The sequence below is a fragment of the Mastomys coucha genome, unplaced genomic scaffold, assembly GCF_008632895.1.
Source record: "Mastomys coucha isolate ucsf_1 unplaced genomic scaffold, UCSF_Mcou_1 pScaffold21, whole genome shotgun sequence".
Taxonomy (NCBI): domain Eukaryota; kingdom Metazoa; phylum Chordata; class Mammalia; order Rodentia; family Muridae; genus Mastomys; species Mastomys coucha.
Genome location: NW_022196904.1, coordinates 98,193,722 through 98,216,477, shown reverse-complemented (window position 1 = coordinate 98,216,477; position 22,756 = coordinate 98,193,722). Strand labels below are relative to the sequence as shown.

General features: G+C 46.8%; 1 protein-coding gene across 6 annotated transcripts in view; it reads left to right on the top strand.

Moving 5' to 3' along the window:
• Trim66 (tripartite motif containing 66) overlaps positions 1-21,983 on the top strand; it is a 64,373-nt gene extending 42,390 nt beyond the window's left edge. For 4 of the 6 annotated variants that reach the window (XM_031387798.1, XM_031387803.1, XM_031387800.1 and 1 more), the window contains 11 exons: positions 2,803-2,964; positions 14,856-15,368; positions 15,511-15,703; positions 17,049-17,109; positions 17,547-17,721; positions 18,007-18,293; positions 18,676-18,802; positions 19,593-19,667; positions 19,950-20,102; positions 20,479-20,697; positions 21,721-21,983. In XM_031387798.1, the coding sequence (XP_031243658.1) occupies positions 2,803-2,964; positions 14,856-15,368; positions 15,511-15,703; positions 17,049-17,109; positions 17,547-17,721; positions 18,007-18,293; positions 18,676-18,802; positions 19,593-19,667; positions 19,950-20,102; positions 20,479-20,697; positions 21,721-21,780 (2,025 nt within the window). In that variant the 3' untranslated portion in view covers positions 21,781-21,983. Of the gene's footprint in view, positions 1-2,802; positions 2,965-14,855; positions 15,369-15,510; positions 15,704-17,048; positions 17,110-17,546; positions 17,722-18,006; positions 18,294-18,675; positions 18,803-19,592; positions 19,668-19,949; positions 20,103-20,478; positions 20,723-21,720 lie in introns of all 6 variants that reach the window. The other 2 variants (XM_031387799.1, XM_031387801.1) reach the window with 2 other exon arrangements.
• Positions 21,984-22,756: the final 773 nt, after the last annotated feature.

The window sequence follows — 22,756 nt, the reverse complement described above, 5'->3', positions numbered from 1 at the left end:
AAAAAAAAAAAAAAAAAAAAACCAAAAAGATACTTGTTGAAGGTGGGGAGAGAAAGAGAGAGAAAAGAGAGATGAGGAAAAGGAGAAAGGTGAGAAGGAGAGTGGGAGAGAGGGAGAGGGAAGGAGAGAGGAGGAGAGGAGGGAGTGGGGAGGAGAAGGGAGAAAGGGGGAAGAGGGGAGGAGAGGGGAGGAGAGGGGGAAGATGGGGGAAGAAAGAGCAAAGCGAGTCAGTTTATGTAGAAGCTAGGGTTTAATATTGGACATCTTCCTCTATTGCTTTTCACCTACTACTATTACTATTATTGTTGTTGTTGTTATTAAAACAGAATCTTGCTGAACCTGGAGCTTGCCAATTTGGCTCAACTGGGTGTCCAACAAGCCCCAGGGATCCATCTGTCTCTACATTCCCAGCACTGGGATTGTCAGCACCCACTGACCTTTCTTGACTTCTTTTTATGTGGGTTCTGGAGACTTGTGGAGAGCACCAATGTTACTCAAACCCAACAGATGGTGCCCTCAGAGTGGTGCTGGACCCCTGCCAGAGCCAGGATGGAGGGCAGCGGTCTCTCTCCTGTGTCTCTGTAGCTTTTAAAACTCCCTGGCTGGGAACTTCAGCATGCCTAGTCGGGAAGCATGAGAGCTCCAGGAGTGGAGGACCTCAGTGGGTGGCACTTTTAGAACATCTGGAGGACAGTTCAGGCTTTATTTCATATCTGCTAGATATGTTCTTTGTACACATGCAGAATGTCACACCAACAGCTGTGTACCGTAGGTGGTGCCACCTGTATGTAGCTTGCAGATGCAGAGTGGGGTTGCCAAGGCCAGCAGTATTGAGAAGCGGCTGCGCTAAGCCTGGGGTCTGGCTCTGCGGATTGGTCTTTAGTGCCGCAGAAGAGACTCCGGGCTCTGCCTGGGGGATATTGGAGTACTGAGCGCTGATCCTCTGCTTTCTCACTTAAGATGATTGAGCATGTTTTTAGCTTTGGGATCTTTGCCATTCCATGTCTGAATTCTTAGTTACTGATTTTTTTTTCTAGCTCTCCTGACCCCGCTTGTTTCCCCATCATCCCTTGCCACATTTCCCACAGTGCTGTCTCCTTTAACTCTATGCTTACACATCTTCAGAGAGGCTCCAGAGATTTTTGTTTCATTATAAAACATAAAGCTTCACACTCATGCTTCATAGATAATGTCTCAGTTGTCAGCTCCTGGGGCCTGGTTCCTGTGAGGAGGTGTAAAGTAATCCCTGAGATGGCAGAGCAGAATGCAGGCGCCATAGAGGGCAAACTGTGCGACAGACTTGACGGTTTCTCAGTGGTAGGTTGTGGAGTGCTTGCAATCATACACAAGACCCTGGGCTTAAATCCTAGCACTGTAACGATTGATAATGAAAGAAACCCAGATCCAACCCAAACTAACCAACCAGCTAACCAGCTAACCAACTAGCCAGCCAACCAACCAAAAAACATGTGTTAAAATTGTTAAAGTGATTATCACAAAGTTAGCTCAAAATTCTAAGACTATGGTATTAGGACATAGGTTCTATTCTGAGATTATGGTATCAGGATACAATTTTGGCAAGAGTTTGGATAAGATGTGTGAGAGTGTGTGTATGGATGTCTGGGGTGTGTGCACGAAGGTGCACATGTGTTTCTGTACATGTGTTCCTATAAGCCAGAGGTTGGCTATGCTTTAGTTTTTTTTTAATTAATTTATTTTATATATGTGAGTACACTGTCACTGTCTCCAGACACACTAGAAGAGGGCATCAGATCCAATTACAGATTGTGAGCCACCATGTGGTTGCTGGGAATTGAACTCAGGACCTCTGGAAGAGCAGTCAGTGCTCTTAACTTCTGAGCCATCTCTCCAGCCTTCTGATTTATTTTTTATTTTTATTTTTTTAAAGACTTATTTATTATATGTAAGTACACTGTAGCTGTCTTCAGACTCTCCAGAAGAGGGCATTAGATTTCATTATGGATGATTGTGAGCCACCATGTGGGTGCTGGGATTTGAACTCAGGACCTCTGGAAGAACAGTCAGTGCTCTTAAGTGCTGAGCCATCTCTCCAGCCCCTCTGATTTAATTTTTGAGATAATTTCTCTCTCTCTCTCTCTCTCTCTCTCTCTCTCTCTCTCTCTCTCTCTCTCTCTCTCTCTGTGTGTGTGTGTGTGTGTATGTGTGTCTCTCTCTATGTCTCTCTCTGTATGTATCTGTCTGTCTGTCTGTCTCTCTGTCTATCTGTCTCTGTGTCTCTGTCTCTGTCATCTCTGTCTCTGTCTCTGTCTCTCTGTCTCTCTGTCTCTGTCTCTCTGTCTCGCTGTCTCTCTGTCTCTCTGTCTCTCTGTCTCTCTGTCTCTCTGTCTCTCTCTCTCTCTCTCTTTCTCTCTTTCTCAGAGAAAGGGTTTCTTTGTGTAGCCCTGGCTGTCCTGGAACTTACTCGGCACACCAGGCTGGCCTGAAACTCACAGAGATCTGCCTGCCTCTGCAGGAATTAAAGGCATGCACAACCACAGATTGGCTAGGCTGACTAACCTAGGAGCCTCCCTCTGCCCACTATCTCAGCTCTGGGGTTCACCCCCAAGTTTTATGTGGGTTCTGGGATCTGAACTCAGGTCTTTTGCTTGTATTCCAGGTACTTTACTGACTGTGTCATGTCTCCAACTCAGACTATTTTTCTTTTTGAGGAAATTTAAGCCATTTATGGTGTGTAAGCAGCTACAAAGGGCAGGGCCCATTAGTCCCCACTAGGATTCTCTCTCTGGGGAAACCCATCCAAGGCTATTATTTCTTTCCTAGGTTACAGAGGAGCCACCAGCATCTGAGGGCCCAAAGTCAGCTCTACCTGTCGAGAAGAATACAGCTGCTCCCTTGCCCCAGACACCTGGGGAGGAAACTCCTCACAGCGTCCCTCCAGCGGACAGCACCTCCCAGCATTCTTCTCCAAACGTGGTGAGAAAGGTAACTCAGCCTCACGTGGGACTTGCTGTCAGCCCTGACACCAGCCGCCTAGATAAGGGTGATGATGGGATGCAGGGAGGTGTGTCCCTGTTCCATCCCTGGATGCTACCCAGCTCTGTCTGACTTGTGCCTTTCCCCTAAGTCAGCATTGAAGGCCTTTCCCCATTTCCACTTGCACTCCCACATGGGCTTGCTGGGCTTCATTTAGAGTGGAAGGGAAAGGAGGCAATTTATTCTATGCTCAGAATGGTGTGTGGTCCTTTACAACCTGACTTTGCCTTCCTAATGGCTGTCTGAGGCGGGCATCACCAGCGAGTAGCTAAGGGAAGTGAAGCCTTATGGCTCCGTGGCTGTCAGAAGAGCTAAGCTTTACTTAAGAATCCAAGCTGCAGCCTTTGTCCTTTCTGCAATGTAAATGAGGGAAGATATTTTATGTGGCTCCCCACTACCCAAAGTTACTGGCCTTAGAATTAGAGCCAGTGGAACTGGTCAGGTGCATGGTCGGCAGAGAAGTCCTTGCAGAGGCAGCTGAGCACCTACAGACATGGAGATCACTTGAAGATGAGCCATCAGAGGCCTCTTGTCCAGTCGCCCTCTCCTTTGCAAGCACTCACTGGCCTTGGCAGTAACCCAGCCCCATCTCAGCTGTCTTTCTCTGTCTTTTTTATTTTTCTTCTCCACTCTGTCCTCCTAGCTGGACACTGTGGCATGTTCTCTGCCCTAGCCTGTGTCCCAGAGTCCTGTTTTTTTTATCACCTTCCTGGGGCCCATACCCTCAGTCTTCCTGGTCCTCCCCCAAGTCCTGGCTCTAAAGGCTTGTTGGCTAGTCTGTACAACTCCGAGCTTGCCCATCCGCCCCTTAGCATCCCTCTGATTTGCAGCCTACTTCGGCTAGTTACTCCAAGTCCAGCTCCTCATTTTCTCAGCAGTACTGTGCCTTATCAGTTGGCCTCACTGTGCTCAAGAAGAGAGTTTAGAAAAGGAAGCACTGGTAGAAGTTAATGTTGATTGGAAGCTTCTAGTGACTCTCAAAGACTGGGGAGACCTCTGATCCTGGCCTTTTGCCTATGGCTGTCCTGTCTTACCTACTCTGTTGAAAATGGTTTGGTCTACATGTGCTGCAAATAGGCCCTTTGTAGGTCTTAGTAGTTAGTAGCCATCTGACCCATCCATTCATTTATTCAATTGATGTTAACAGATTTTACACATATTCACACAGATGTACACAAGAACTATGTACTAGAATTTCAGACGTTGTATGTGCTCAGCACAAACTGGTATGTAAGGTGGTCCATCTCACTGTGGTGTTGCTATCTGGTGACAGATAAACCATCACCAACAGTAAATTATGATGATGGGCCACAGTAGACATTGAGATGCACCTGTCTGGAGGCTTACCTGGGAGAGAGGAGGCTGCTCACAGGACATACCTCCTAGATGTTTATTTACAGTAGAATGTGAAGAAGTTGGGGTAGTTGAGGGAGAAAGTTGGGTGGAAAGAAGTGGCAGCCTTGGAAGTTCAAAGCTGAGAGAAAGCCAGGGCTCTCTTAGGGGTCTTAGAGAGTGGGCTCAGCAGGAACAGAAGATGCACTTGGGAAGGGGAGTGGCTGGAAGGCCTTGCCTATTATGCTTGGATTTGGGGTTCAGTGTTGGGACTGGGGTATTGACTGAAGGATTTTCAGCTAGGAGGGATAATTAAAAGGTCACTCCAACTAGAGATCAGTGGTACAAAAGACTAGAATAGTACTGAGGAGAGAATTCGAATGAAGTTAGTAGCTGTGGGAAGGAAGAGGAAGCCAAGATTTCAAGGGTTATCGGATGACAAGATCTTTGAATCCAATGTCTGATCAATGACAGAAGTGAGACAAAGTCCTTTGGCTCAAAACCCTGGTCTCTCTTGGTCTAGGGAATGGGATCATGGGATAAAGAACATCCTGGCAGGAAGGAAGGATGTTGTTTTGAATTGCTGATGCTCCCTCATGGCAAACACATTAGAAGATGAACCAAAGCAGACATCAGTTCCCAGAATTCATCAGGAAGCCCAGGACTTGCTGGTGCTTAAGTGGTGGGAAAACCATGCAGGAAACACTGCTCTCATTTGGGATGGGAGCAGGGGTTGAGGTGAGGTGTGCAGCTGTGTTCTTACATAGAGTATGTATGGAGAAAGGGAGGGAACCACATTCAAGCATAGAGACTATGTTGCCTATGTGAGCTCTCTGAGTAACAAAGGGACACGGTCATTCTGGGTGGCTGCAGGTTGGCATTGGAGTTAGTCAGCTCTGTAACATCTTGTTCTGGACTGTTCTTGGACCTCATAACTGGCCTGGGCCCATGTTATGGTTTGGGTAAGGGGCAGGCAGGTGGGGTGGTACTGTCAAAGGTGTTTTTATAAGGCTTCGTGTCTGAGGCTCCCAGTCAAGAGCTGTTACTGTGGCCCAGAGGGAGCTTTGGGTTGGCAAAGAGACCAGCATAAGGAAAAGTGCTCTGATTTGAAGGGATTACTGTGTTTTGTTTTGTATTGTTTTGGTGTGTGTGTGTGTGTGTGTGTGTGTGTGTGTGTGTGTGTGTATTTGAGTGTGTGTGTGTTTGTTTTGTTGTTGTTTCAAGACAGGGTTTCTTTGTGTAGCCATGGCTGTCCTAGAACTCATTCTGTAGACTAGGCTGACTTGGAACTCAGAAATCCATCTGTCTCTGCCTCCCGAGCACTGGGATTAAAGGTGTGTGCCACCACTGCCCAATGGGATTAATTGCTTTTAAACTGGGGCTGAGTGAATAAGAAATATAAAGCTTGAAGACACCAAATATTTTGAGTACCTTATTACTGAATGATAATTTATATGAATTTAGAAACAATTTTCCACAGGTTTTTTTTTACATGATAATTCCACTTTGTGTTTTTATTTATCCTAGCAATACTATGAGGAAGCCACTTTCTTATTTCCCTTTGAAAGATGTGGAAACTGAGATACAGAGATATACTATGAGTTGTACAGTGTCTATGGGCAATGTTAGGATCAGAACACAGGCTCCTGACTCAAGCTGTTCTCAGTGACTGGGTCCAATGGCTTCTCTGTGCACTGCAGTGGGAGAAAGAGGACTCCATTTTGGCCTCTCACCTACTGGATTTTGTCTTTGAAGTAGCCTGGGGCTGGCTTTGCTGGAGAGTCCTTAGGACACAACCTCCTTTGGTTGCCTTTGGTAAAAATGTTTCGGTCTGCAGCCACTCCTCAGCCTGGGCTGGCCTATGGGTTCCAGGGAAGTGAAATGTCCCTCTGAAGGCCCTAGACCAGAGGAATCCGTGGCACCATGCTTTCTGTGTGCATTCCATGCCAGCTCTATTGCCACTAGGACTTTGATCAGAGCAGTGGGCGCACCTACTGCTGCTAAATGACCTCACAGTGAGGACGTTGTGGCTGAAGATGAGATACGAAAGTTCTAGGAGGAGTCTTCTAGAAGGAGACACCTGCACTCTCATCCTGTCCTGCCGCCTTCTATGCACCCAGCAGGATGTTTAGATTTTGATTCCCAGGCACTGGCTGTTGGCTAAGCTCTCTAATCTTAGTCCAGCTACTCTGAAAACTGCCATGGTCTCAACTCTACAACACAACCTCTTTACGATTCTGGTGAATCTGGAGGACATTGTCATTGGCTTCTTTTCATAATTCTGAGCTAATCACTCCAGAAAGAACACATATGAGCTTATCTTTAGAGCACTCACAGAGGGCCAGAGGCACCACAGAGAGCCCAGCTGAGTCCCTCATCGCCTGCCAGTGAGCTGCGAATGGTACAGCCCCAGTTCTTCTGTAAAGGACTTTGAGGTCATTGGGATGTTGTTCATGGCTTAAGTGGAGTCTGGGTTGTATTTCCTTGACCAGTTTATTGAGATATGCAGACGAACAAAGGATAATGACTGAGGTGGGAAGCAGCCATACCATTACCAAAACACGTTGACACCTTTTAAAAGATTTATATATTCATTTAATTTATGTATATGAGCACACTGTCGCTGTTCAGACACACCAAAAGAAGGCAACAGATCCCATTACAGATAGTTGTGAGCCACCATGTGGTTGCTGGGAATTGAACTCAGGACCTATGGAAGAGCAGCCAGTGCTGACACCGCTGACACCGCTCCAGCTGTCACTGTCTCTCCAGCCCCAGACACCTAACTCTTAACAACTCTTATAACAGCTCCATGAGATTTACATCAGCCTGTGGAAGAGGACGTTCTAGCCCAGAGATGAGAACTGACTCACTTAAACTCATACTGTAAGCCTGGCATATGTGAGAAAATACATCTTGTCTTCACACCCCTGAATCTACTGTTGTGGACCAGGTCCTGGATATTCAATCTCAGCAGTGATCTCATAGTCATAAAAGATGGTCCTGAAAGTACTCAGAATGTTCCCTGGGCCTGGTGAAGCTTCCTGAGGGCATGTCCCAGGTCCTGGTTGGCACCTGCAGAAACTGTGCTACAATCTGCTCTCTCCTTTAGGAATCAAGCGAAACACTTCTCAGTTGCCTATGAATGTATCCCTTTTAGATGCTCTCTCTCTTTAGTTCTCTCATAAAGTCCTTCACAGACCAAGCCTAAGGCTCTTGTCCACATCACCTGGTCCACAAGGAAACAGGCATTTACTTACTCTCACGCTGAGGGCCTCCTCCAGTATCCTGAGCAGACTCACCGGAGCCTCTAAGGTTTTTTATGAATTTCACTCTGCTGGCTTTCATTGCAGACTTACTGAATTCCACTTAGACCTTTCCTCTTCCTCCTACCGCAGCCTCTAGGGTCCTCTTTGCCTTTGATCATCAAGGCTCTGGGTACTTTCCAACTCTTTTATCTCTTATGACCCCATTTGACTCCGGTCAACTGGAGTGCCCATCAGAGTAGCTTTAATTAACACAGGAGCCTCTTGAGGTAGCTGACCGCTCACTGCCAGCAACAGCAACAACACTGCTATTAAAAATCAACACGTAAAAAACAGATATGTGTCAGCAGCTACTAGACTAGGTTAGTTGCTTCCTCACCTGTCTCGCCTGGCTATTCTGTGATCTCCTACTGTTAAAAAACACCACCACCACCAGCCTGCCTATCTGAAGCTGTTAAAACACTCAGATATTTTGAGCACTTATATTCATAAGTCAGTTTACCTCTGTATGGTAAATTACCTCTCCTTATCTGCATCCCCAGCCAGAGAGAGAACCTTCAGTAAATGTCTAAGACAGATCCCAAGTCATTGGTCCTCTCCTACTATGTATCAGCTCAGTGCTCTCTGGTGATATTAACCACTGTGAAGCAACCTGAAACCAGAAGCGAGCAGAAACAGCGTTAGAGCAACAACAGAGACAGATGGCACACACTCAGGCGGCCATTATAGCATGTATGACATCATAAGTCCACACATGGGATATAGCTAGCATGCTTGAGCAAGCAAGTTTAGAAACATGGTTCTCTTTAAGGTTGCTCCTTCCTTCCTTCCTTCCTTCCTTCCTTCCTTCCTTCCTTCCTTCCTTCTTCCCTCCCTCCCCTCCTTCCCTCCCTCTCTCCTTCCCTCCCTCCTGCCCTCCCTCCCTTCCTTCCTTCCTTCCTTCCTTCCTTCCTTCCTTCCTTCCTTCCTTTGTTTCTTTCTTTCTGGGGGTGGGGTGGGAAGCATGGGGGTGTGAAGTGTCGAGAAGGGGTTTCTCTATGTAGCCCTGGCTGTCCTGAAACTCTCTTTCTGTACATCAGACTGGCTCACACTCAGGGCTCAGGGATTCTCCTGCCTCTGCCTCCTGAATGCTGAGATTAAAGGAGTGCTCCACCACGATCAGTTTAAGAAGCTGCTCATTTTCTACATTCAGGCAATGAGATTAGAAGTAAGGAGTTAGGATTTGTATAATGGAAGCTTCCAAGAAAGAAGATGGCAACTTCACCTGAAGAAAGGCCACATATGAGTTTGCAAGCCTTCCACTCTGAAGAGACTCTGAAACCGTCACTGGACTCTGCCGTATTTCAGCTGTTCATTTCTGTATTTGGCTCTGTTTGTTCTGCTTAATGAGACTAAGGCATAGTTAAAGTTTTAGAAGTCAGCCCACCCAAAATAATGGCTATTTTGTTTTGTTTTTGAGACAGAGTTTCTCTGTATAGCCCTGGCTGTGTTCAAATCCACTCCGTAGGGAAGGCTGGCTTCAAACTCAGAGATTGGCCTGTCTCTGCCTCCTGAGTGCTGGGATTAAAGGCATGGGCCACCATGGCCCAGCCAAAATAATGTTCTTAAGCTAATTCATTTTGTTGTTAAAAAAAAGTGTTTTTCAGATATCTGGGGTGAGTTGATGAGGAACACCATGTCATCTTCCTGCTTTATCTGCAGAAATGTTATCTTGCTGGAGGAACCAGAGACATAATAAACTCAGGGCATGTTCACTATGTGTCTGTTTGTTATTTCACAATTGCTTCTCAGTAGGATACTGAATTTCTAGCCAGTGGCAAAAAATTAAGATCATCCAGCAGATTTCCCAGGCTAGACCAAGATTCCTATTCTTGGGCCTAGATGGACTTGGGAAATCTGGATAATCACTGGGTCTCAATTTTCCTTCTTGTTTCAGTGAAAGAACAAAGCTTTCTCTGAATTTTGAGAATACCATGTGGCAAACACTAGAAGAGTAATGTCAGTACATTGAACTCCAGAAGAAGAGGTTGCTTGCTTAGCGTGCCCAGCGCCCTGAGTTCCATCCTTAGTGCCTTGTAGAACTGGGTGTAGTAGGGCAGCAGCACTTGAAAGGGGGAGGCAGGAAGATCAGAAGTTCAAAGTCTTCCTGAGCTACATAGCAAAACCTTGTCTCAACAGATGAATTGAGATGAGGAGGAGGGCAAAGTCCCTAACATGCGGCTGGTGGAGGAGGAGGGCAGTTAGGAGCAAGTGAGCTGGTGCTAATTAAGGGCTAAGAATGGGTTCTTAGTCTCAGGGTGGTCTCCCCTCATTCTCTAAAGACCTGGCTTCAGTAACAGAGCAAAGGGTTCTTGGTATTTTTGACTCTTCCTTTCCTGAACTAGAAAAATAGTTGACTTTCACTTGCAAACTTCAAAATCCGTACTTTGTGAAGTCTGAAGGTTTTCTGTGTGATGAAGTTGAGGTGTCATTTTCCTGTTAGCAGCTCAGATTAGTTAATAGTAAGTCATACTCTTGTGAGGCTTTATGGCAGGAATCCACTTTTGCTTTTTCTCGCTTGGGCTCCCAACCATACTGGGTACTGCAAAGGCAGGCCTTCTTCCTTCCTGGCAGAGGCTCTTTCTGTGAGTGAAGCCCTGGCCCAGAAATGCCATGTATGTCCATATGTGCATGTGTATGTGAATGTGTGTATGAAGTTATTTATTTATTTTATATATAGTATATGGGTGTTTGCATATGTATGTGTGTGTGTGTGTGTATGTGTAGTCTTTGTACCATGTGCATGCCTGGTGGCCATGGAGGCCAGAAGAGGGCATGGGATCCCTTGAGACTGGAGTTACAGATAGTTGTGAACAGCCATGTGGGTGCTAGGATTGAAACCCAGGTCCTCTGGAAGAGCAGCCAGTAGTACTCTTAGCTGCTGAGCCATCTTCCCAATTGCTATTGCTTTTACAGCTTATAGAAATGGGGCCAGTGTTAGATTGCTCATAACACTGTTTCTGAGTTTCTTTTCCCATGGAAGTTTCCCAGGTTTTGTGACCACCAGCAGAGCTTTGCTCTTATTAGTACTGGCCACCTCATGATTGGCTATAGATGTGGAGATGAAAGAGATAAATTATAGAAACAGATCACCAGTAGACTTGTTTCAAAATAAATGGTGACCGTTTACATAACCCTTTTATGGCTCAGTCTGCCTGTCCCCTTCTTACTCTGTCATTGTTTGAGCTCATGTGTCACACACTGCATGAAGTAAGAAATTGGAAGAAGGGAGTTGATATTCTCTGAAAGGTTTGCTCTTTGAGACTTTGGCTTTGTTCCTGACCCAAGTGATTAGGTAGCTGATCTAAAGAGATTCTGGAATTAGCATCAAGGATCTCACCAAGAGCTTGCTGGAACATGCATGAAGCCCTGAATTCAGTCCTCACTACCTTATAAAGTTGGGCCTAAAGGCACATGATTTAATCCTAACACTCGAGGAAGCAGGAGAATCAGATGTTCAAGGTCACCATCAGCTTCATGTTTAAGTCATTCTCAGTGTCCAATATGAGTAGAGAGAATAAACACCAAAACTATGTTAAATGTAATGTCATGTGGGGAAAAGGAGGAATAATACAGTTGAAAGGACCCATTTGTTTTATATTATAAAGTGCAATGCATTAATCACCAGATATTCTTGTCTATAGATAAGGAAGTACATTATTGGAAAACTATGGTAGTGTACAAGTAGGACCATTAAGGGATAGGCCGCTTTGCAGCATCTCACTGGTCACTTACAGCAGAGGACAAGGCTAGCCCTAGTCTTACTGAGAGGCTCACAAAAGACCATAAAATGAATACTCTGGAAAGAGAGAGAGAAAGAGAGAGAGAGAGAGAGAGAGAGAAAGAGAGAGAGAGAGAGAGAGAAAGAGAGAGAGAGAGAAAGAGAGAGAGAGAGAGAGAGAGAGAGAGAGAGAGAGAGAGAGAGAGAGAGAGAGAGAGAATGCAGAGCCAGTGGATACATTGCAAGACTCAGCCCCACTCAGTCACCAACCAGAAAGCCACTGGATTCTGGCCTTGGTTCCTTTCCCTGGGTTCCATGCCTAACTCACTTTGGTTGGAGCATTCATTTTTTCATTCTTGTTCTGTAGCTTTTTTGGGGATTATGGGATGTAAACTACTTAGTGAATTGGAAAGTTTTTACCAAAGACTATTGAACCGCTAAGCAACACACACACACACAAAGAACACTTTTATATGGAAAGATAAATAAATAAAAAATGCTTAATTTTTTTCTGAGACATGGTTTCTCTGTGTAGCTATGGATGTCTTAGAACTTGCTCTATAGACCAGGCTGGCCTCAAACTCAGAGATATAGGTGTGAGTCACCAGCAACTGGCTAAATTATCTATTTATAAAACTGAAAATTAAGAATAAGGGAACATACTTTAGAAATTATTAACTAATAAAGGAACAGATTAGGAAGAGAAGAGAAAAAAATTGATAATACCAAAGAAAAGGTGAAGGTCATGGGAGACTGAAAGGGAAGGAAAGAGAGTGAAGGCTGATGAAGGAAGAATGAAGGTGTTGGTACAGAGGAAGAGCTGTCAGGCCCCCTCAGGCCGTGATTGAGTGTAGCTCTGAATGTCAGCGATCTGAACCTCACCTCTGGAGAGTTCCTTTAGTGTCTTAGGTGAGGCTCTGAAGGGCTCCTGTGCATCAGAAGGTTACCAGGATGACTCAAGCTCTTCCAGAAGGGGCCAGTTATTGGCAAAAAGCTAGAAAAACACAAGAGAAAGAAAAGGAACCATCTAACGTGTGCTGAGAAAAATCCAAAGTGAGAGTATTAAGGAATCTGGGTACAAGATCAACACAAAAATCAATGTATTCCTGTATACAATAAAAGAGAGAGACAGAAAACGTGAAGACAACCTTCTGAGTCCCATTTGTGTTCAACTAAGGACTCTGCAAGAAAATACAATGGTGGACAGCTGAGGTTCCTAGGGCTGCAGTAGTAGATCAGACACTGCTCTAGGGGATTACAGAGATTTTGTCTTTAATCCTTCACCTCTTAATGGCAATTGTAAGGCTTAACTGAGGCAGAGTCTGTAAAACCCCTAGCCAGTTACCTTGCATGTCATAATAATAAGTAATGAATAATAAATGAATCACCAAACTTCAGCTCTCCAAAGCCAACCTTGATTTTAGGGAAGTCATGCAGAATCAGTTGTGAGTAGAACAAATCTGGTGTTTACTCAGCTCAGCATTTCTAGGCTCAAGAGTAGTCCCACTACATTGTTTTGAGATGTTGATTAGCTCATCGTGTCATGTATTCACTGGGACACTTCTCTAAGGTCTAGGAATAAAGTGAGTAAACAAAATAGACCACAGTCTATGCTTTGATGGGGTTTAGTTTCACAGGGAACAGCAACTGCTCAATATATCACAAATGGACTGCGAGGCTGAAAGGACCAGTATTATGGGAGCATCAGGGGGTGGGGATATGGTCTACACTTGAGGATGAAAGAGCCTTTGTTATTACAACAACAATATCAACTACACCCTGGCAGTGGTCCTGAATCTATTTGGCAAGAGGACAGGGGGCTGGAGCAAGAGAAATGTTCTGTGCAGAGAAGGCAGTCTCTCTGTAGGGGGCGGGGGTTGCCAGGGGCCTCTGACTTGTTTAGGGAGCTTAAAGACTATGTCTGAAGGTCTGGATCACAGAGCATGGCATTCAGTGAGTTGTTGTTTGACTTGTGGCTGCTAAGGATGAGGCACAGGTCACCTGGGTCTTGGGAGTCTCTTGAGCATGTTTGTATTTATCCTGAGGGGACTGAGCATACTGCAGGGTTTAATGAAAAGACATGGTGCGGCTGATATGTTTCCAAGTGTCTCTGCATTGAGGAGGCCACTCCTGTTGTCTAGGGAGACAGGAAAGTAGGTTAGGGCTTGGCACCGTCAGTAGAGAGGTAAGTAATGGGTATATCTGAATTACAGGGCCTAGTGTTAGGTTGGGAGCAAGAAGGGGTACCCCTATGATATTCCCTCCTAGCATCTGACTTACAGAGCTGGGCGACCAGGCATGACATTCATGCGGAGGAAGACATCCTTTCTTTACTAGGGAAAAGCTTTATTACCTTTATATTGAAACCTGAGAACATATTGAGGTGTTTACTGCCTTCAGGAAATTTGAGTACTTCACACATGAGGAAGAAAGACAGATTCGGGACATTGATCTTGAAAGTCTAGAGCTTCGGCTCTGGTGTTTCCTCTTTGGTTTTCAAAAACAGGCAAACTGGTGTAGATTCAACCTCTCTTTCTTTCCTTTTTTTTTTTTTTTTTTTAAGTACAGGCTTGTTAAAGTCCTGAATTCATGGAAGTTATATTTAAAACTGGTCTCTTGCCTTCTTACCTCCATCAAATCTATTTCTTCAAATCTGAAAACCCATATACAATCAGCTACTGAAATAATCCACATCTTCAACTGCTTTTCATTAATGTTTTAAGTCACCTCTTCTTAGGTTCTGGGATAGTTAGATTTCTGATTGGAACAGTCTCACCCCATCTGATGGCTGCACAGCTGGGGCCATATTAGAAGTCACTCTGAAGTTCCCATCCTGTGATTTGGAGTGACATTGGCAGGTGTACCAGGGCCAGAAAAGACCTTCCACTACCTTGATGAAATCTGTCATCCAATGCTAGTACAAGCTGAAGCTTGCTGCAAGTTCTGGAGTTGGCCTGGGTTCCCCTGGACAGAATGAGATCCTCTAGACCCTTGGGAGTACTTTCCAAGGAGCAGCTCTGAAGCAAATTACAGTTTGACTCATGACACCCCTTAAAGAGAAGCCACAGATAGTATCAGTCAAGACTGGAAATGTGGAATTAATCTTATGACACCTTTGCTTAAGTACAGGACTAGGATTGGGAGATATAGCCCATGAGGAATGTATGTACCCTAGGTAAGATGGTAGGTTCTCTCCTTTTCTTCTGTCTCTCTTGCTTTTACACACACACACACACACACACACACACACACACACACACACACACACACTCACACCCCTTAGCTTATGCCTCTCTCTACGTCATGACCCAGTAGCCTCCTTGGTGGGTGGGAATTGGGACAGGCCTTCATGTGCTGCTTTAGTTCCCAGGGGCAGCCCCTAAATGCAGGCAAATGGAAGCTCAGAGCTCTTGGGTGATGGGTCCCCCCTCTTCCTACATTCCCAATTGACAGCCCAACTCTACTTATGTCCTTTTCTGCAGCACGCCACCTCAGTGAGCATCATGGGATATTCCAACACTGTGGAGATGGAGTTATCATCTACCAGGCTGGCAAGGACCATAGAGCCACAGATCCACAGGGTGAACAGCCTGACAGCTGCTCCCACCCACACAATTCCGAGCTTGCTGAGTGGCCCACCACAAACTGTGTCTAGCCTGATGAGTGTTTCAAACCATGCCATGCCAAACCTGACAGTCAGTCACCTGCAGCCGGTGCCAAACCGCACATTCCAGTCCACGCCCAACCTGAGGGGTGATTCCTCTCAGGCCATCACAAGCCTGGCGAGCACTCACTCACAAGCTGGGCCCAACGTAATGTCTGGGCACACCCAGGCTGCGCCGAGTCTGGCCACTTGTCCTCTGCAGGGCATGCCTCCGGTTTCTGACGTGCATGTGGAGACTAGATCCATATCCAGTCCTGGGTCTGGACCAACTGCAGAAAGCCTGGGTGCCAGGGATGGGCCTGAGTCTTCCCTGGGGAATGCCTTGTGTAAGGTAGGTCTTAGGCATTCAACTTTTGCTTATTATGAAGCAAAAGGTTGGCCACTGACAGCCTCTCATCGTAACCTTAACTTATCAGTTTCGCTGATGGCCACAATATCAGGTTTGATTCTTGTTGACTTTTTACCTTTAACAGATGGAAAGTGAGGACTGTACCCATTTCACAGACTCAGTAGGACAAGGCCCCACAGCCTCCAGTCTGGATGGTCCCAAGGATTTGGCTATTTCCTCAGAACTGGAGGAACCAATTAACCTCTCTGTGAAAAAACCTTTCCTGGCACCAGTGATGAACTCATCTACTGCTCTGCAACAGTACCAGAATCCAAAAGGTGAGACTCGAGTAATCTTTCCTGTTGGCCATAGACCTGAGTAGGCCACTCAGTACCTCCAGGTGTAGTGGGGCAGGTGGATAGGCTCAGCCTGGGGGCTGCTGCTTATAAGGCCGAATTTGCTTCTGTCCTTCAGAAGTAATGCACGTGCTTCTGCTTCCCTAACCATGGGTAGCACTGATCTGTGTGTGGCCTCCTTGAAACCTTCCCCATAGTACACATCCTAGAGAGTCCAGCTTTGTATGTAGGCACAATGGAAGAAATCACTGCAAAAGAGCTAGCCTTGGCAAAATGTTGAGTGAAAAGGGGTGTCCGATGGGTGTCCTTTGTGAAATGCCACCTGCTTCAGTAAATGGGACTCATTAAACTACTGCATAAGGTAGGGGGACAAACGACCACAGGAAAAATCACTCAGCCACTTACTCTGTAACAACTGCAAGAATTTTCCAAGTACTCAGCAGACATGTGGATTTGAGCAATGCCGCATAGCAAAGGGACTTTGGAGCACTGGAAATAGGCTCTATGTTTCTTTCCAGGGAGTTAGTTTCTTCCCTTCCATCAAGTGGTTCCTGGGGATCAAACTCAGGTTGTCAGACTTGGCAACAAGCACCTCTGCCTGTGAGCTGTCTAGCCAGCCCACCGATATCCCTTCCTTAAAGTGGCTTGGTGGTTGGTTTATCTGATAAGGGCTAGTCAATAAGTTAGCGTGAAATACTGGCCACTTAGTACTTTTTCATGTGTGGTATTATTACTTATTTTGAAATGGATCAGTCTATTTTGTAGGCCCTTAATACACACAAGAACAACAATTCCACCAACTGGATTAATTTTTCTCTTCATACTGACAGACCAACTGGAAGAGTATTGGTCCTTAATAAAATATAGGAATAACCCTATAGTCTATGCAACTAAATTAACATTTTAGACCCAGCTTTGCCCAAGGAAAATGAACAGGACAGTGCTGATAAATGGGAGCTCCTGTTGGTGCCACACCGCTGCTCTCTGCTCATCTGTGTTGATGCTGCTGTGCTCTGGCCTCCAGGGTGGTGCACCTGCAGAGACCACAGAGAATGACAGGAGATAACATGACCGTCTGGGAAACAGGCGATTTCTAAGCTCTTGGCTGTTACCTGTCAGCAGCCTCTGAGAATCATCTGTACTCTTCCTTGCCAAAAAGATAATGGCCTCCATCCTGTCTCAGGAAGGAGACCCACGGTAGGATTGTCACCACCAAGAATGAACACACGGTTGATAACAATTGTGTGGCCAAAAGTTCAAATAATAGGAGTGGAAGGTCTAAGTGAGATTCTTGCCACAAATGTATGTCATTTGTCTTTTGTCTTAGAATATGAAAATTTTGAACCAGGAGCCCTAGAGCTGGATACAAAGGAGAATTCAGACATCAGGTAATGGCTCTTGGACAACTTTCTCACCCTCAGCTTCCTGTCCTGAGAGGTTGGCGCGGGAAGGAATCCTGTACAAGAACTAGAAGCAGAATTGTGTCGATACTTCTTGTCACCTCCTGCAGAGCCTCAAGTGGGTGGCTGTGGTTGGGCGCCTAGAAGAGGGGTGGGAGAGTTCCAGGCATGGTTAGGCATGCACTCCGGGTAATAGTCTTCGCTCTTCACGGAGCCCTCTTCTGGCTGCAGATGGAAAGATCTTCCCAGTGTCTGACAGGATTGGCAGGGCGGAGTTTGGCAGGGGGGCAGAATATAGATCTGAAAGGGGTTAACTTGAGGAGGCCTTGAACACTATTCAATTATGGGATCATAAATGAGCCTAACTTAGGGATCTAGGCTATCTGCGGCTCCTGCTGAGACCCAGGGGGTCTCTCTTACCACAGAGCTATCAGTAGTGAGCCCAAGATCCCCTACGTGCGACTGGAGCGGCTCAAGATCTGTGCTGCCTCATCAGGAGAGATGCCTGTGTTTAAGCTGAAGCCCCAGAAAAACAGCCAGGATGGAAGCTTCCTCCTGGTGATTGAGTGTGGCACGGAGTCCTCCAGCATGTCCATCAAGGTACCTTTCAGCTATGCTTGCCCAGGCTAGGAGCCTCTTTACTGCTGCTGGAATTCTTGGTTTAGGGCTTTTTGTAATCTCCAGTGGGACTGTAGCTAGTCTTGTCCCCTGCTGTGTGAGATCTGTGAGATACAGCAGGGTTGAGCTGGGACTTGGCTGGTTCGTGGCCCTGGAGTAAGGAGGTCCTTGTAGCGAGTGCTCAGTCTGTCTGTCTTTCCGTGCCCAGCCCTTTCAACCACTTTCCCTACTGTGCTCCAACTGCTCAGACTCAACATCTTCCCCAAGGTCAGCCAGAACAGCCTGCCTGATGCCTCCCAGGGCCCAGGTCTCGGGGGAAGAAAGGTCACTGTCACACCTCTGACTGGGCAGCGGCCACTAGAGGTGGACAGCACTTCTGAGGAACACAGACTCATTCCCCGAACTCCGGGAGCCAAGAAGAGTACCCCAGCCCCCATAGAGAATGAAGACTTCTGTGCCGTGTGCATCAATGGTGGGGAGCTGCTGTGCTGTGACCGCTGCCCCAAAGTGTATCACCTTTCCTGCCATGTGCCAGCCTTGCTCAGCTTCCCAGGGTGAGTCATGCCGTCACCTGGCTAGCAGCCTTAACTCCAAGGCCATATCATGATCCTGACAGGGCCTGCAGTACTCCCAGGAGGGGCTTACATGGGCCTGAACCAAGTCTAGTTCTGTGAGGCTGTGGGCTCTGAAGGGGTGCTTCTATAACAGATTTGTCTCATACCTGGCTCTAGCTCCCTGCTTACCCCTGTGCTTTTCTGTAGTCATGGCATCTTCATTTATTTTACTTCTTTTGAGTCTGTGGCTTGTAGGCCATTCCCTTTGTTGATGCAGGGCTAGGGACAGTTTCTTATTTCATTACCCCGTTTCTCTATGCCTGTTCTGGGCAGAGGGTCAGGGAAGGATGCTGAGTTCTAATATGGCCTACCTGCTATGCAGGGGAGAATGGGTGTGCACCCTGTGCCGCAGCCTGACGCAGCCTGAGATGGAGTACGACTGTGAGAATGCACGCTACAATCACCCTGGAGTGCGGGCACTTCCCGGCCTGAGCGTGTATGACCAGAAGGTAAGGAGGTTTTGGGGGAATAGTGTTTTCTATGTGAGGCAGTCCCTTGTGTGTACAGAGACTGAGGTTTTCTCCAAGGGGATGGCAAGCCTTTTGGGGGTGGGGCTGTTGATCATCTTTCCATCACTGTGACAAAATAACTAAGAAGATTAACGTAAAGCATAACAGGCTTATTGTGACTCAAGGTTTAATTTCACAGTCACTTGGCTTCATTGTTCCCAGGTCTGTGGTGGGGCAGAAACATTATAGTGGGGGAGCATGTGGGAGAGCAGAGCTCACCTCATGTTTGTTAGAAGGGAGGAAGGGATGAGGGGCTCCAGGGGCAAACTATACCCTGCAAGAATGCCCAGATGACCTACTTCCTCTTACTCGACACCATCTCTTAAAAGTTTCCCCAGTTTCCACCAGTCCAGAAGTGGGTTAATTCCTGTGCAAGGCCAGAGCCCTGATTAAGTCACCTTCCAAAGGCTTTCCCTCCGAACTGCTGCCTGGGACCAAACCTTTAACACAAGAGAGCTTCGTGTGTGTGTGTGTGTGTGTGTGTGTGTGTGTGTGTGTGTGTGTGATTTAAGGCTTGGCTCACAACAAAGCCTACTGACTTGGCCTGTGGGAATTTACATGACTGTCCCTTTCCAAACAGTTTTCCTCTGATCTGGGAGCCCAAACTGCCTTCTTAGGGTGGCTGGCACCCTTGAAGTCAGAGCCAGACAGTTATCCAGGGTTACCATCTTTAGTACTCACTGAGGTGGAGCCAGGACAATGTGCCCCTTGCCCCTTGTGGTTTCTGCAGAAGTGTGAGAAGCTGGTCCTGTCCTTGTGCTGCAACAGTCTCAGCCTGCCTTTCCACGAACCAGTCAGCCCCCTGGTAAGGAGGCCCCTGCTGGTTCTGCCTGCTGCTCTCCTTTCTGCTGAGGGGACACCAAGGGGGCATGGCCATTCCTGCTTTTTCCTCTCCCTCACTGCTACTGCATCAGACCTGACTTAGCAAGAGACATCTCTTCCTCTTTCTCTTCCCACACTTTTGTTCCTTATCTCTTCTGCACCTTCACTTATATCCCAACTCACTCTCTACCTCCTCTTCTTTTCTGTCTATTCCTACACTAATTTTCTCTTCTTCATCTTCTCCTTCCTTCTCTCCTTTCCCAAGGCCAGGCATTATTACCAGATTATCAAGAGGCCCATGGACCTGTCAATCATCCGGAGGAAACTGCAAAAGAAGGACCCAGCTCACTACACTACTCCAGAGGAAGTGGTGTCAGATGTGCGCCTCATGTTCTGGAACTGTGCTAAGTTCAATTATGTATGTTGGGTTTATTTTCATTATTTCACAGTGACCCCAAGATCATCACAGATGGGCATAGGGTGGGTAAGAGAGTCTGGAAGCAGAGCTCTGGAGTTTGCTATAGTTTAAAAGCCTTTTTCCAAATGTGGGCCTTAAGCGTAGCTCAGAAGGATAAGGTAGCTGGGGAGGTGCTTGTTACTGGTCAACTGTGGGTAACTACTACGATAGCTGCCAAATGGGTTATCTTGAGTCCTAGGAGAATGTGCCAAGCTCCAGGATGATATTTCAAGATAGGCCAGTCAGGCTTGTACTTCCTGTGTCTCTCCTAATGGAGGGCATAAGAGGAGATAGCCTGGTAGAAGTAGTCTAGAACACCACTCTCTCTCCTCATTAGCCTGACTCGGAGGTTGCAGAGGCTGGCCGCTGTCTGGAAGTGTTCTTTGAGGGCTGGCTAAAGGAGATCTACCCAGACAAATGCTTTGCTCAACCCCAGCAAGAGGATTCAGACTCTGAGGATGTATCTGGCGAGAGTGGCTGTTCCACTCCTCAAGGCTTCCCATGGCCTCCCTACATGCAGGAAGGCATCCAGCCCAAGAGGCGACGTCGGCATATGGTAAAGAGCTTCTACCAGCCAGTGGGTAAGGTGGATGGGTGATGGCACTGGCAAGGGGGCACCTGGGAGGATATGGAAGAGCACAGGACAGAGTGGTATTGATGAAACTCCTCCCCGCTGAGCCCTTTAGCATATGAGAAAGGTAGGGAGGTACAGAAGTCATCAATTCCAGTTATCAGTGAAGCCCAAAATCCTGAGGGGGCCTATGTTCCCTCCCAGGGTCCTCTAGCAAGTTCACAGATCTAGGGTGAAGAAGTGTTCTGATACCCAGCTCAGTATTGGTTAGAGTACTCTATAATTGTGATACCCATAGAAAAAAATTACCTAGTATCAGTGCCTACCTTGGCTAGAGGGGGAACAGAAGGGACCATTTTAGCTCCTTGATTTAAAAAAGGAAGCAGAGGGGTTGCTCACAACAGAGAGAACTTTAGAACTTTCTGGTTGGTCTCACCTGTATGGACTTGAAAGATCAATTTCCTTCCTTCCCTTCTTCCTTCCTTCCTTCCTTCCTTCCTTCCTTCCTTCCTTCCTTCCTTCCTTCCTTCCTTCCTTCCTGTGTCCCTCCCTCCCTTTTCTCTCCCTTCTTACCCTCCCTACTTTCTCCCATCCCTCTTTTCAACCTTTCTTCCTTTCTTTTCTTTTCTTTTCTTTTTTTTTTGAAATAAGCTCTTACCATGTAACCAAGGCTGGATTGGAACTAAGTATAGAGATCAGGCTGGCCTTAAACTTGTGACAGTTCTACTTCTTCCTCCCAAATGTTAGGATTACAGGCATGTGCTACTCCATGCAGCCATTCTGTTAAATTCCACTGAGATGCACTGCTGGCCTCCTGTGTGCCAAGGTCTGGCCATCAACCCCTGACTATTTGCAACACTAGGTGCATAGTCTGTAGGGCCCTCAGTGAACTCTGTGGTTGCATTTCCAGGTTAGAATACATTAGCTCTGGGGAACCCCAGTCCTGACCCTGATCCCCTCCAGTTTAATAAATCCAGATTTGAGTTTTCGATTTTTCTTTTATCTCAGGAGAATGAGAGGACAAAAAGAGTGTCGTTTCGTCTGGCCAACAGCATCTCGCAGGTGTGAGAGCTGGAGGAGATGGGGCATGCTGGTGGCTGATGTCCTTGTCCTCGACACCATCCCTCCCCATCCTTCAGCTCATCCTCTTCAGAATGTGGCTGTGAGATGAGTCTTGTTGAGCGTGCAGCGCTCCCTTCATCATTAGCATCTCCAGTGTTTATTTGGGAGCCATAGTGCATCCACCATAAAGAAGATTTCAGTAAAACAGGGAAGAGGGAAGTGTTCCTCATTGCCGGAGTAACCGGACATACAGGTTCTGTGCCTCTTCAGGCTCAGGAGGACCTGGCTTTCTTGCTGAGCTCTCTCAGCTGAGTAGAGCACGCTTTGCTCACCTCTCTGCAGCCAGGGCTCAGGAATACCTTGTGTATCTGAACTCCTGGCTTAGACACGGGTACAAGAAAGGAAGTGAGGTTTGGATATATGGCAGGCCTGTGGTTCCTGTCCCAGCACAGCCAAAGATTGTCACTGTTTGCCTTTGTTCGTCCTGTTGGGACAGAGGCATCTGCCAGGGGCAGAATAATGGAGGCTTCTCGAGGCCCTAGGTCTCAATCGGTGCCTATTTGGGTTCTAACGGTTTTCAGGGTATTTGCTTTTCATGTCCCCTTTCCTGAGTAGGACTTAGGTGGTCACTGTGAAATGCTATGTGTGGTTTGGCACTCTTGGCTGAGCTGGGTGGCAGTGCAAAGTTCAGTTGTCACTCACACCCAGAAGATGCCAGCTTCAGAGTCTGTCCCTCTGTGTCCTAACTCTGGGATAATAGTTCTCCAGAGCCTGCCTTCCCGGAAGTGACTGGTATGTGTGTCAGTGGCTCTTCCTCCATCCCTCTCTATTCAGACATCGGCATCTTGAGTTCTACTTGGGACAGATGTGACGTGATGTCTGCTGTAGGAACTGAGGCCCCTGCAGGGATGGCGAGGATCACCCATAGCCAGTGCAGAGTGTCAGGCCAACTCCTGCCTACCACTCTAGATCTCTATTTTTT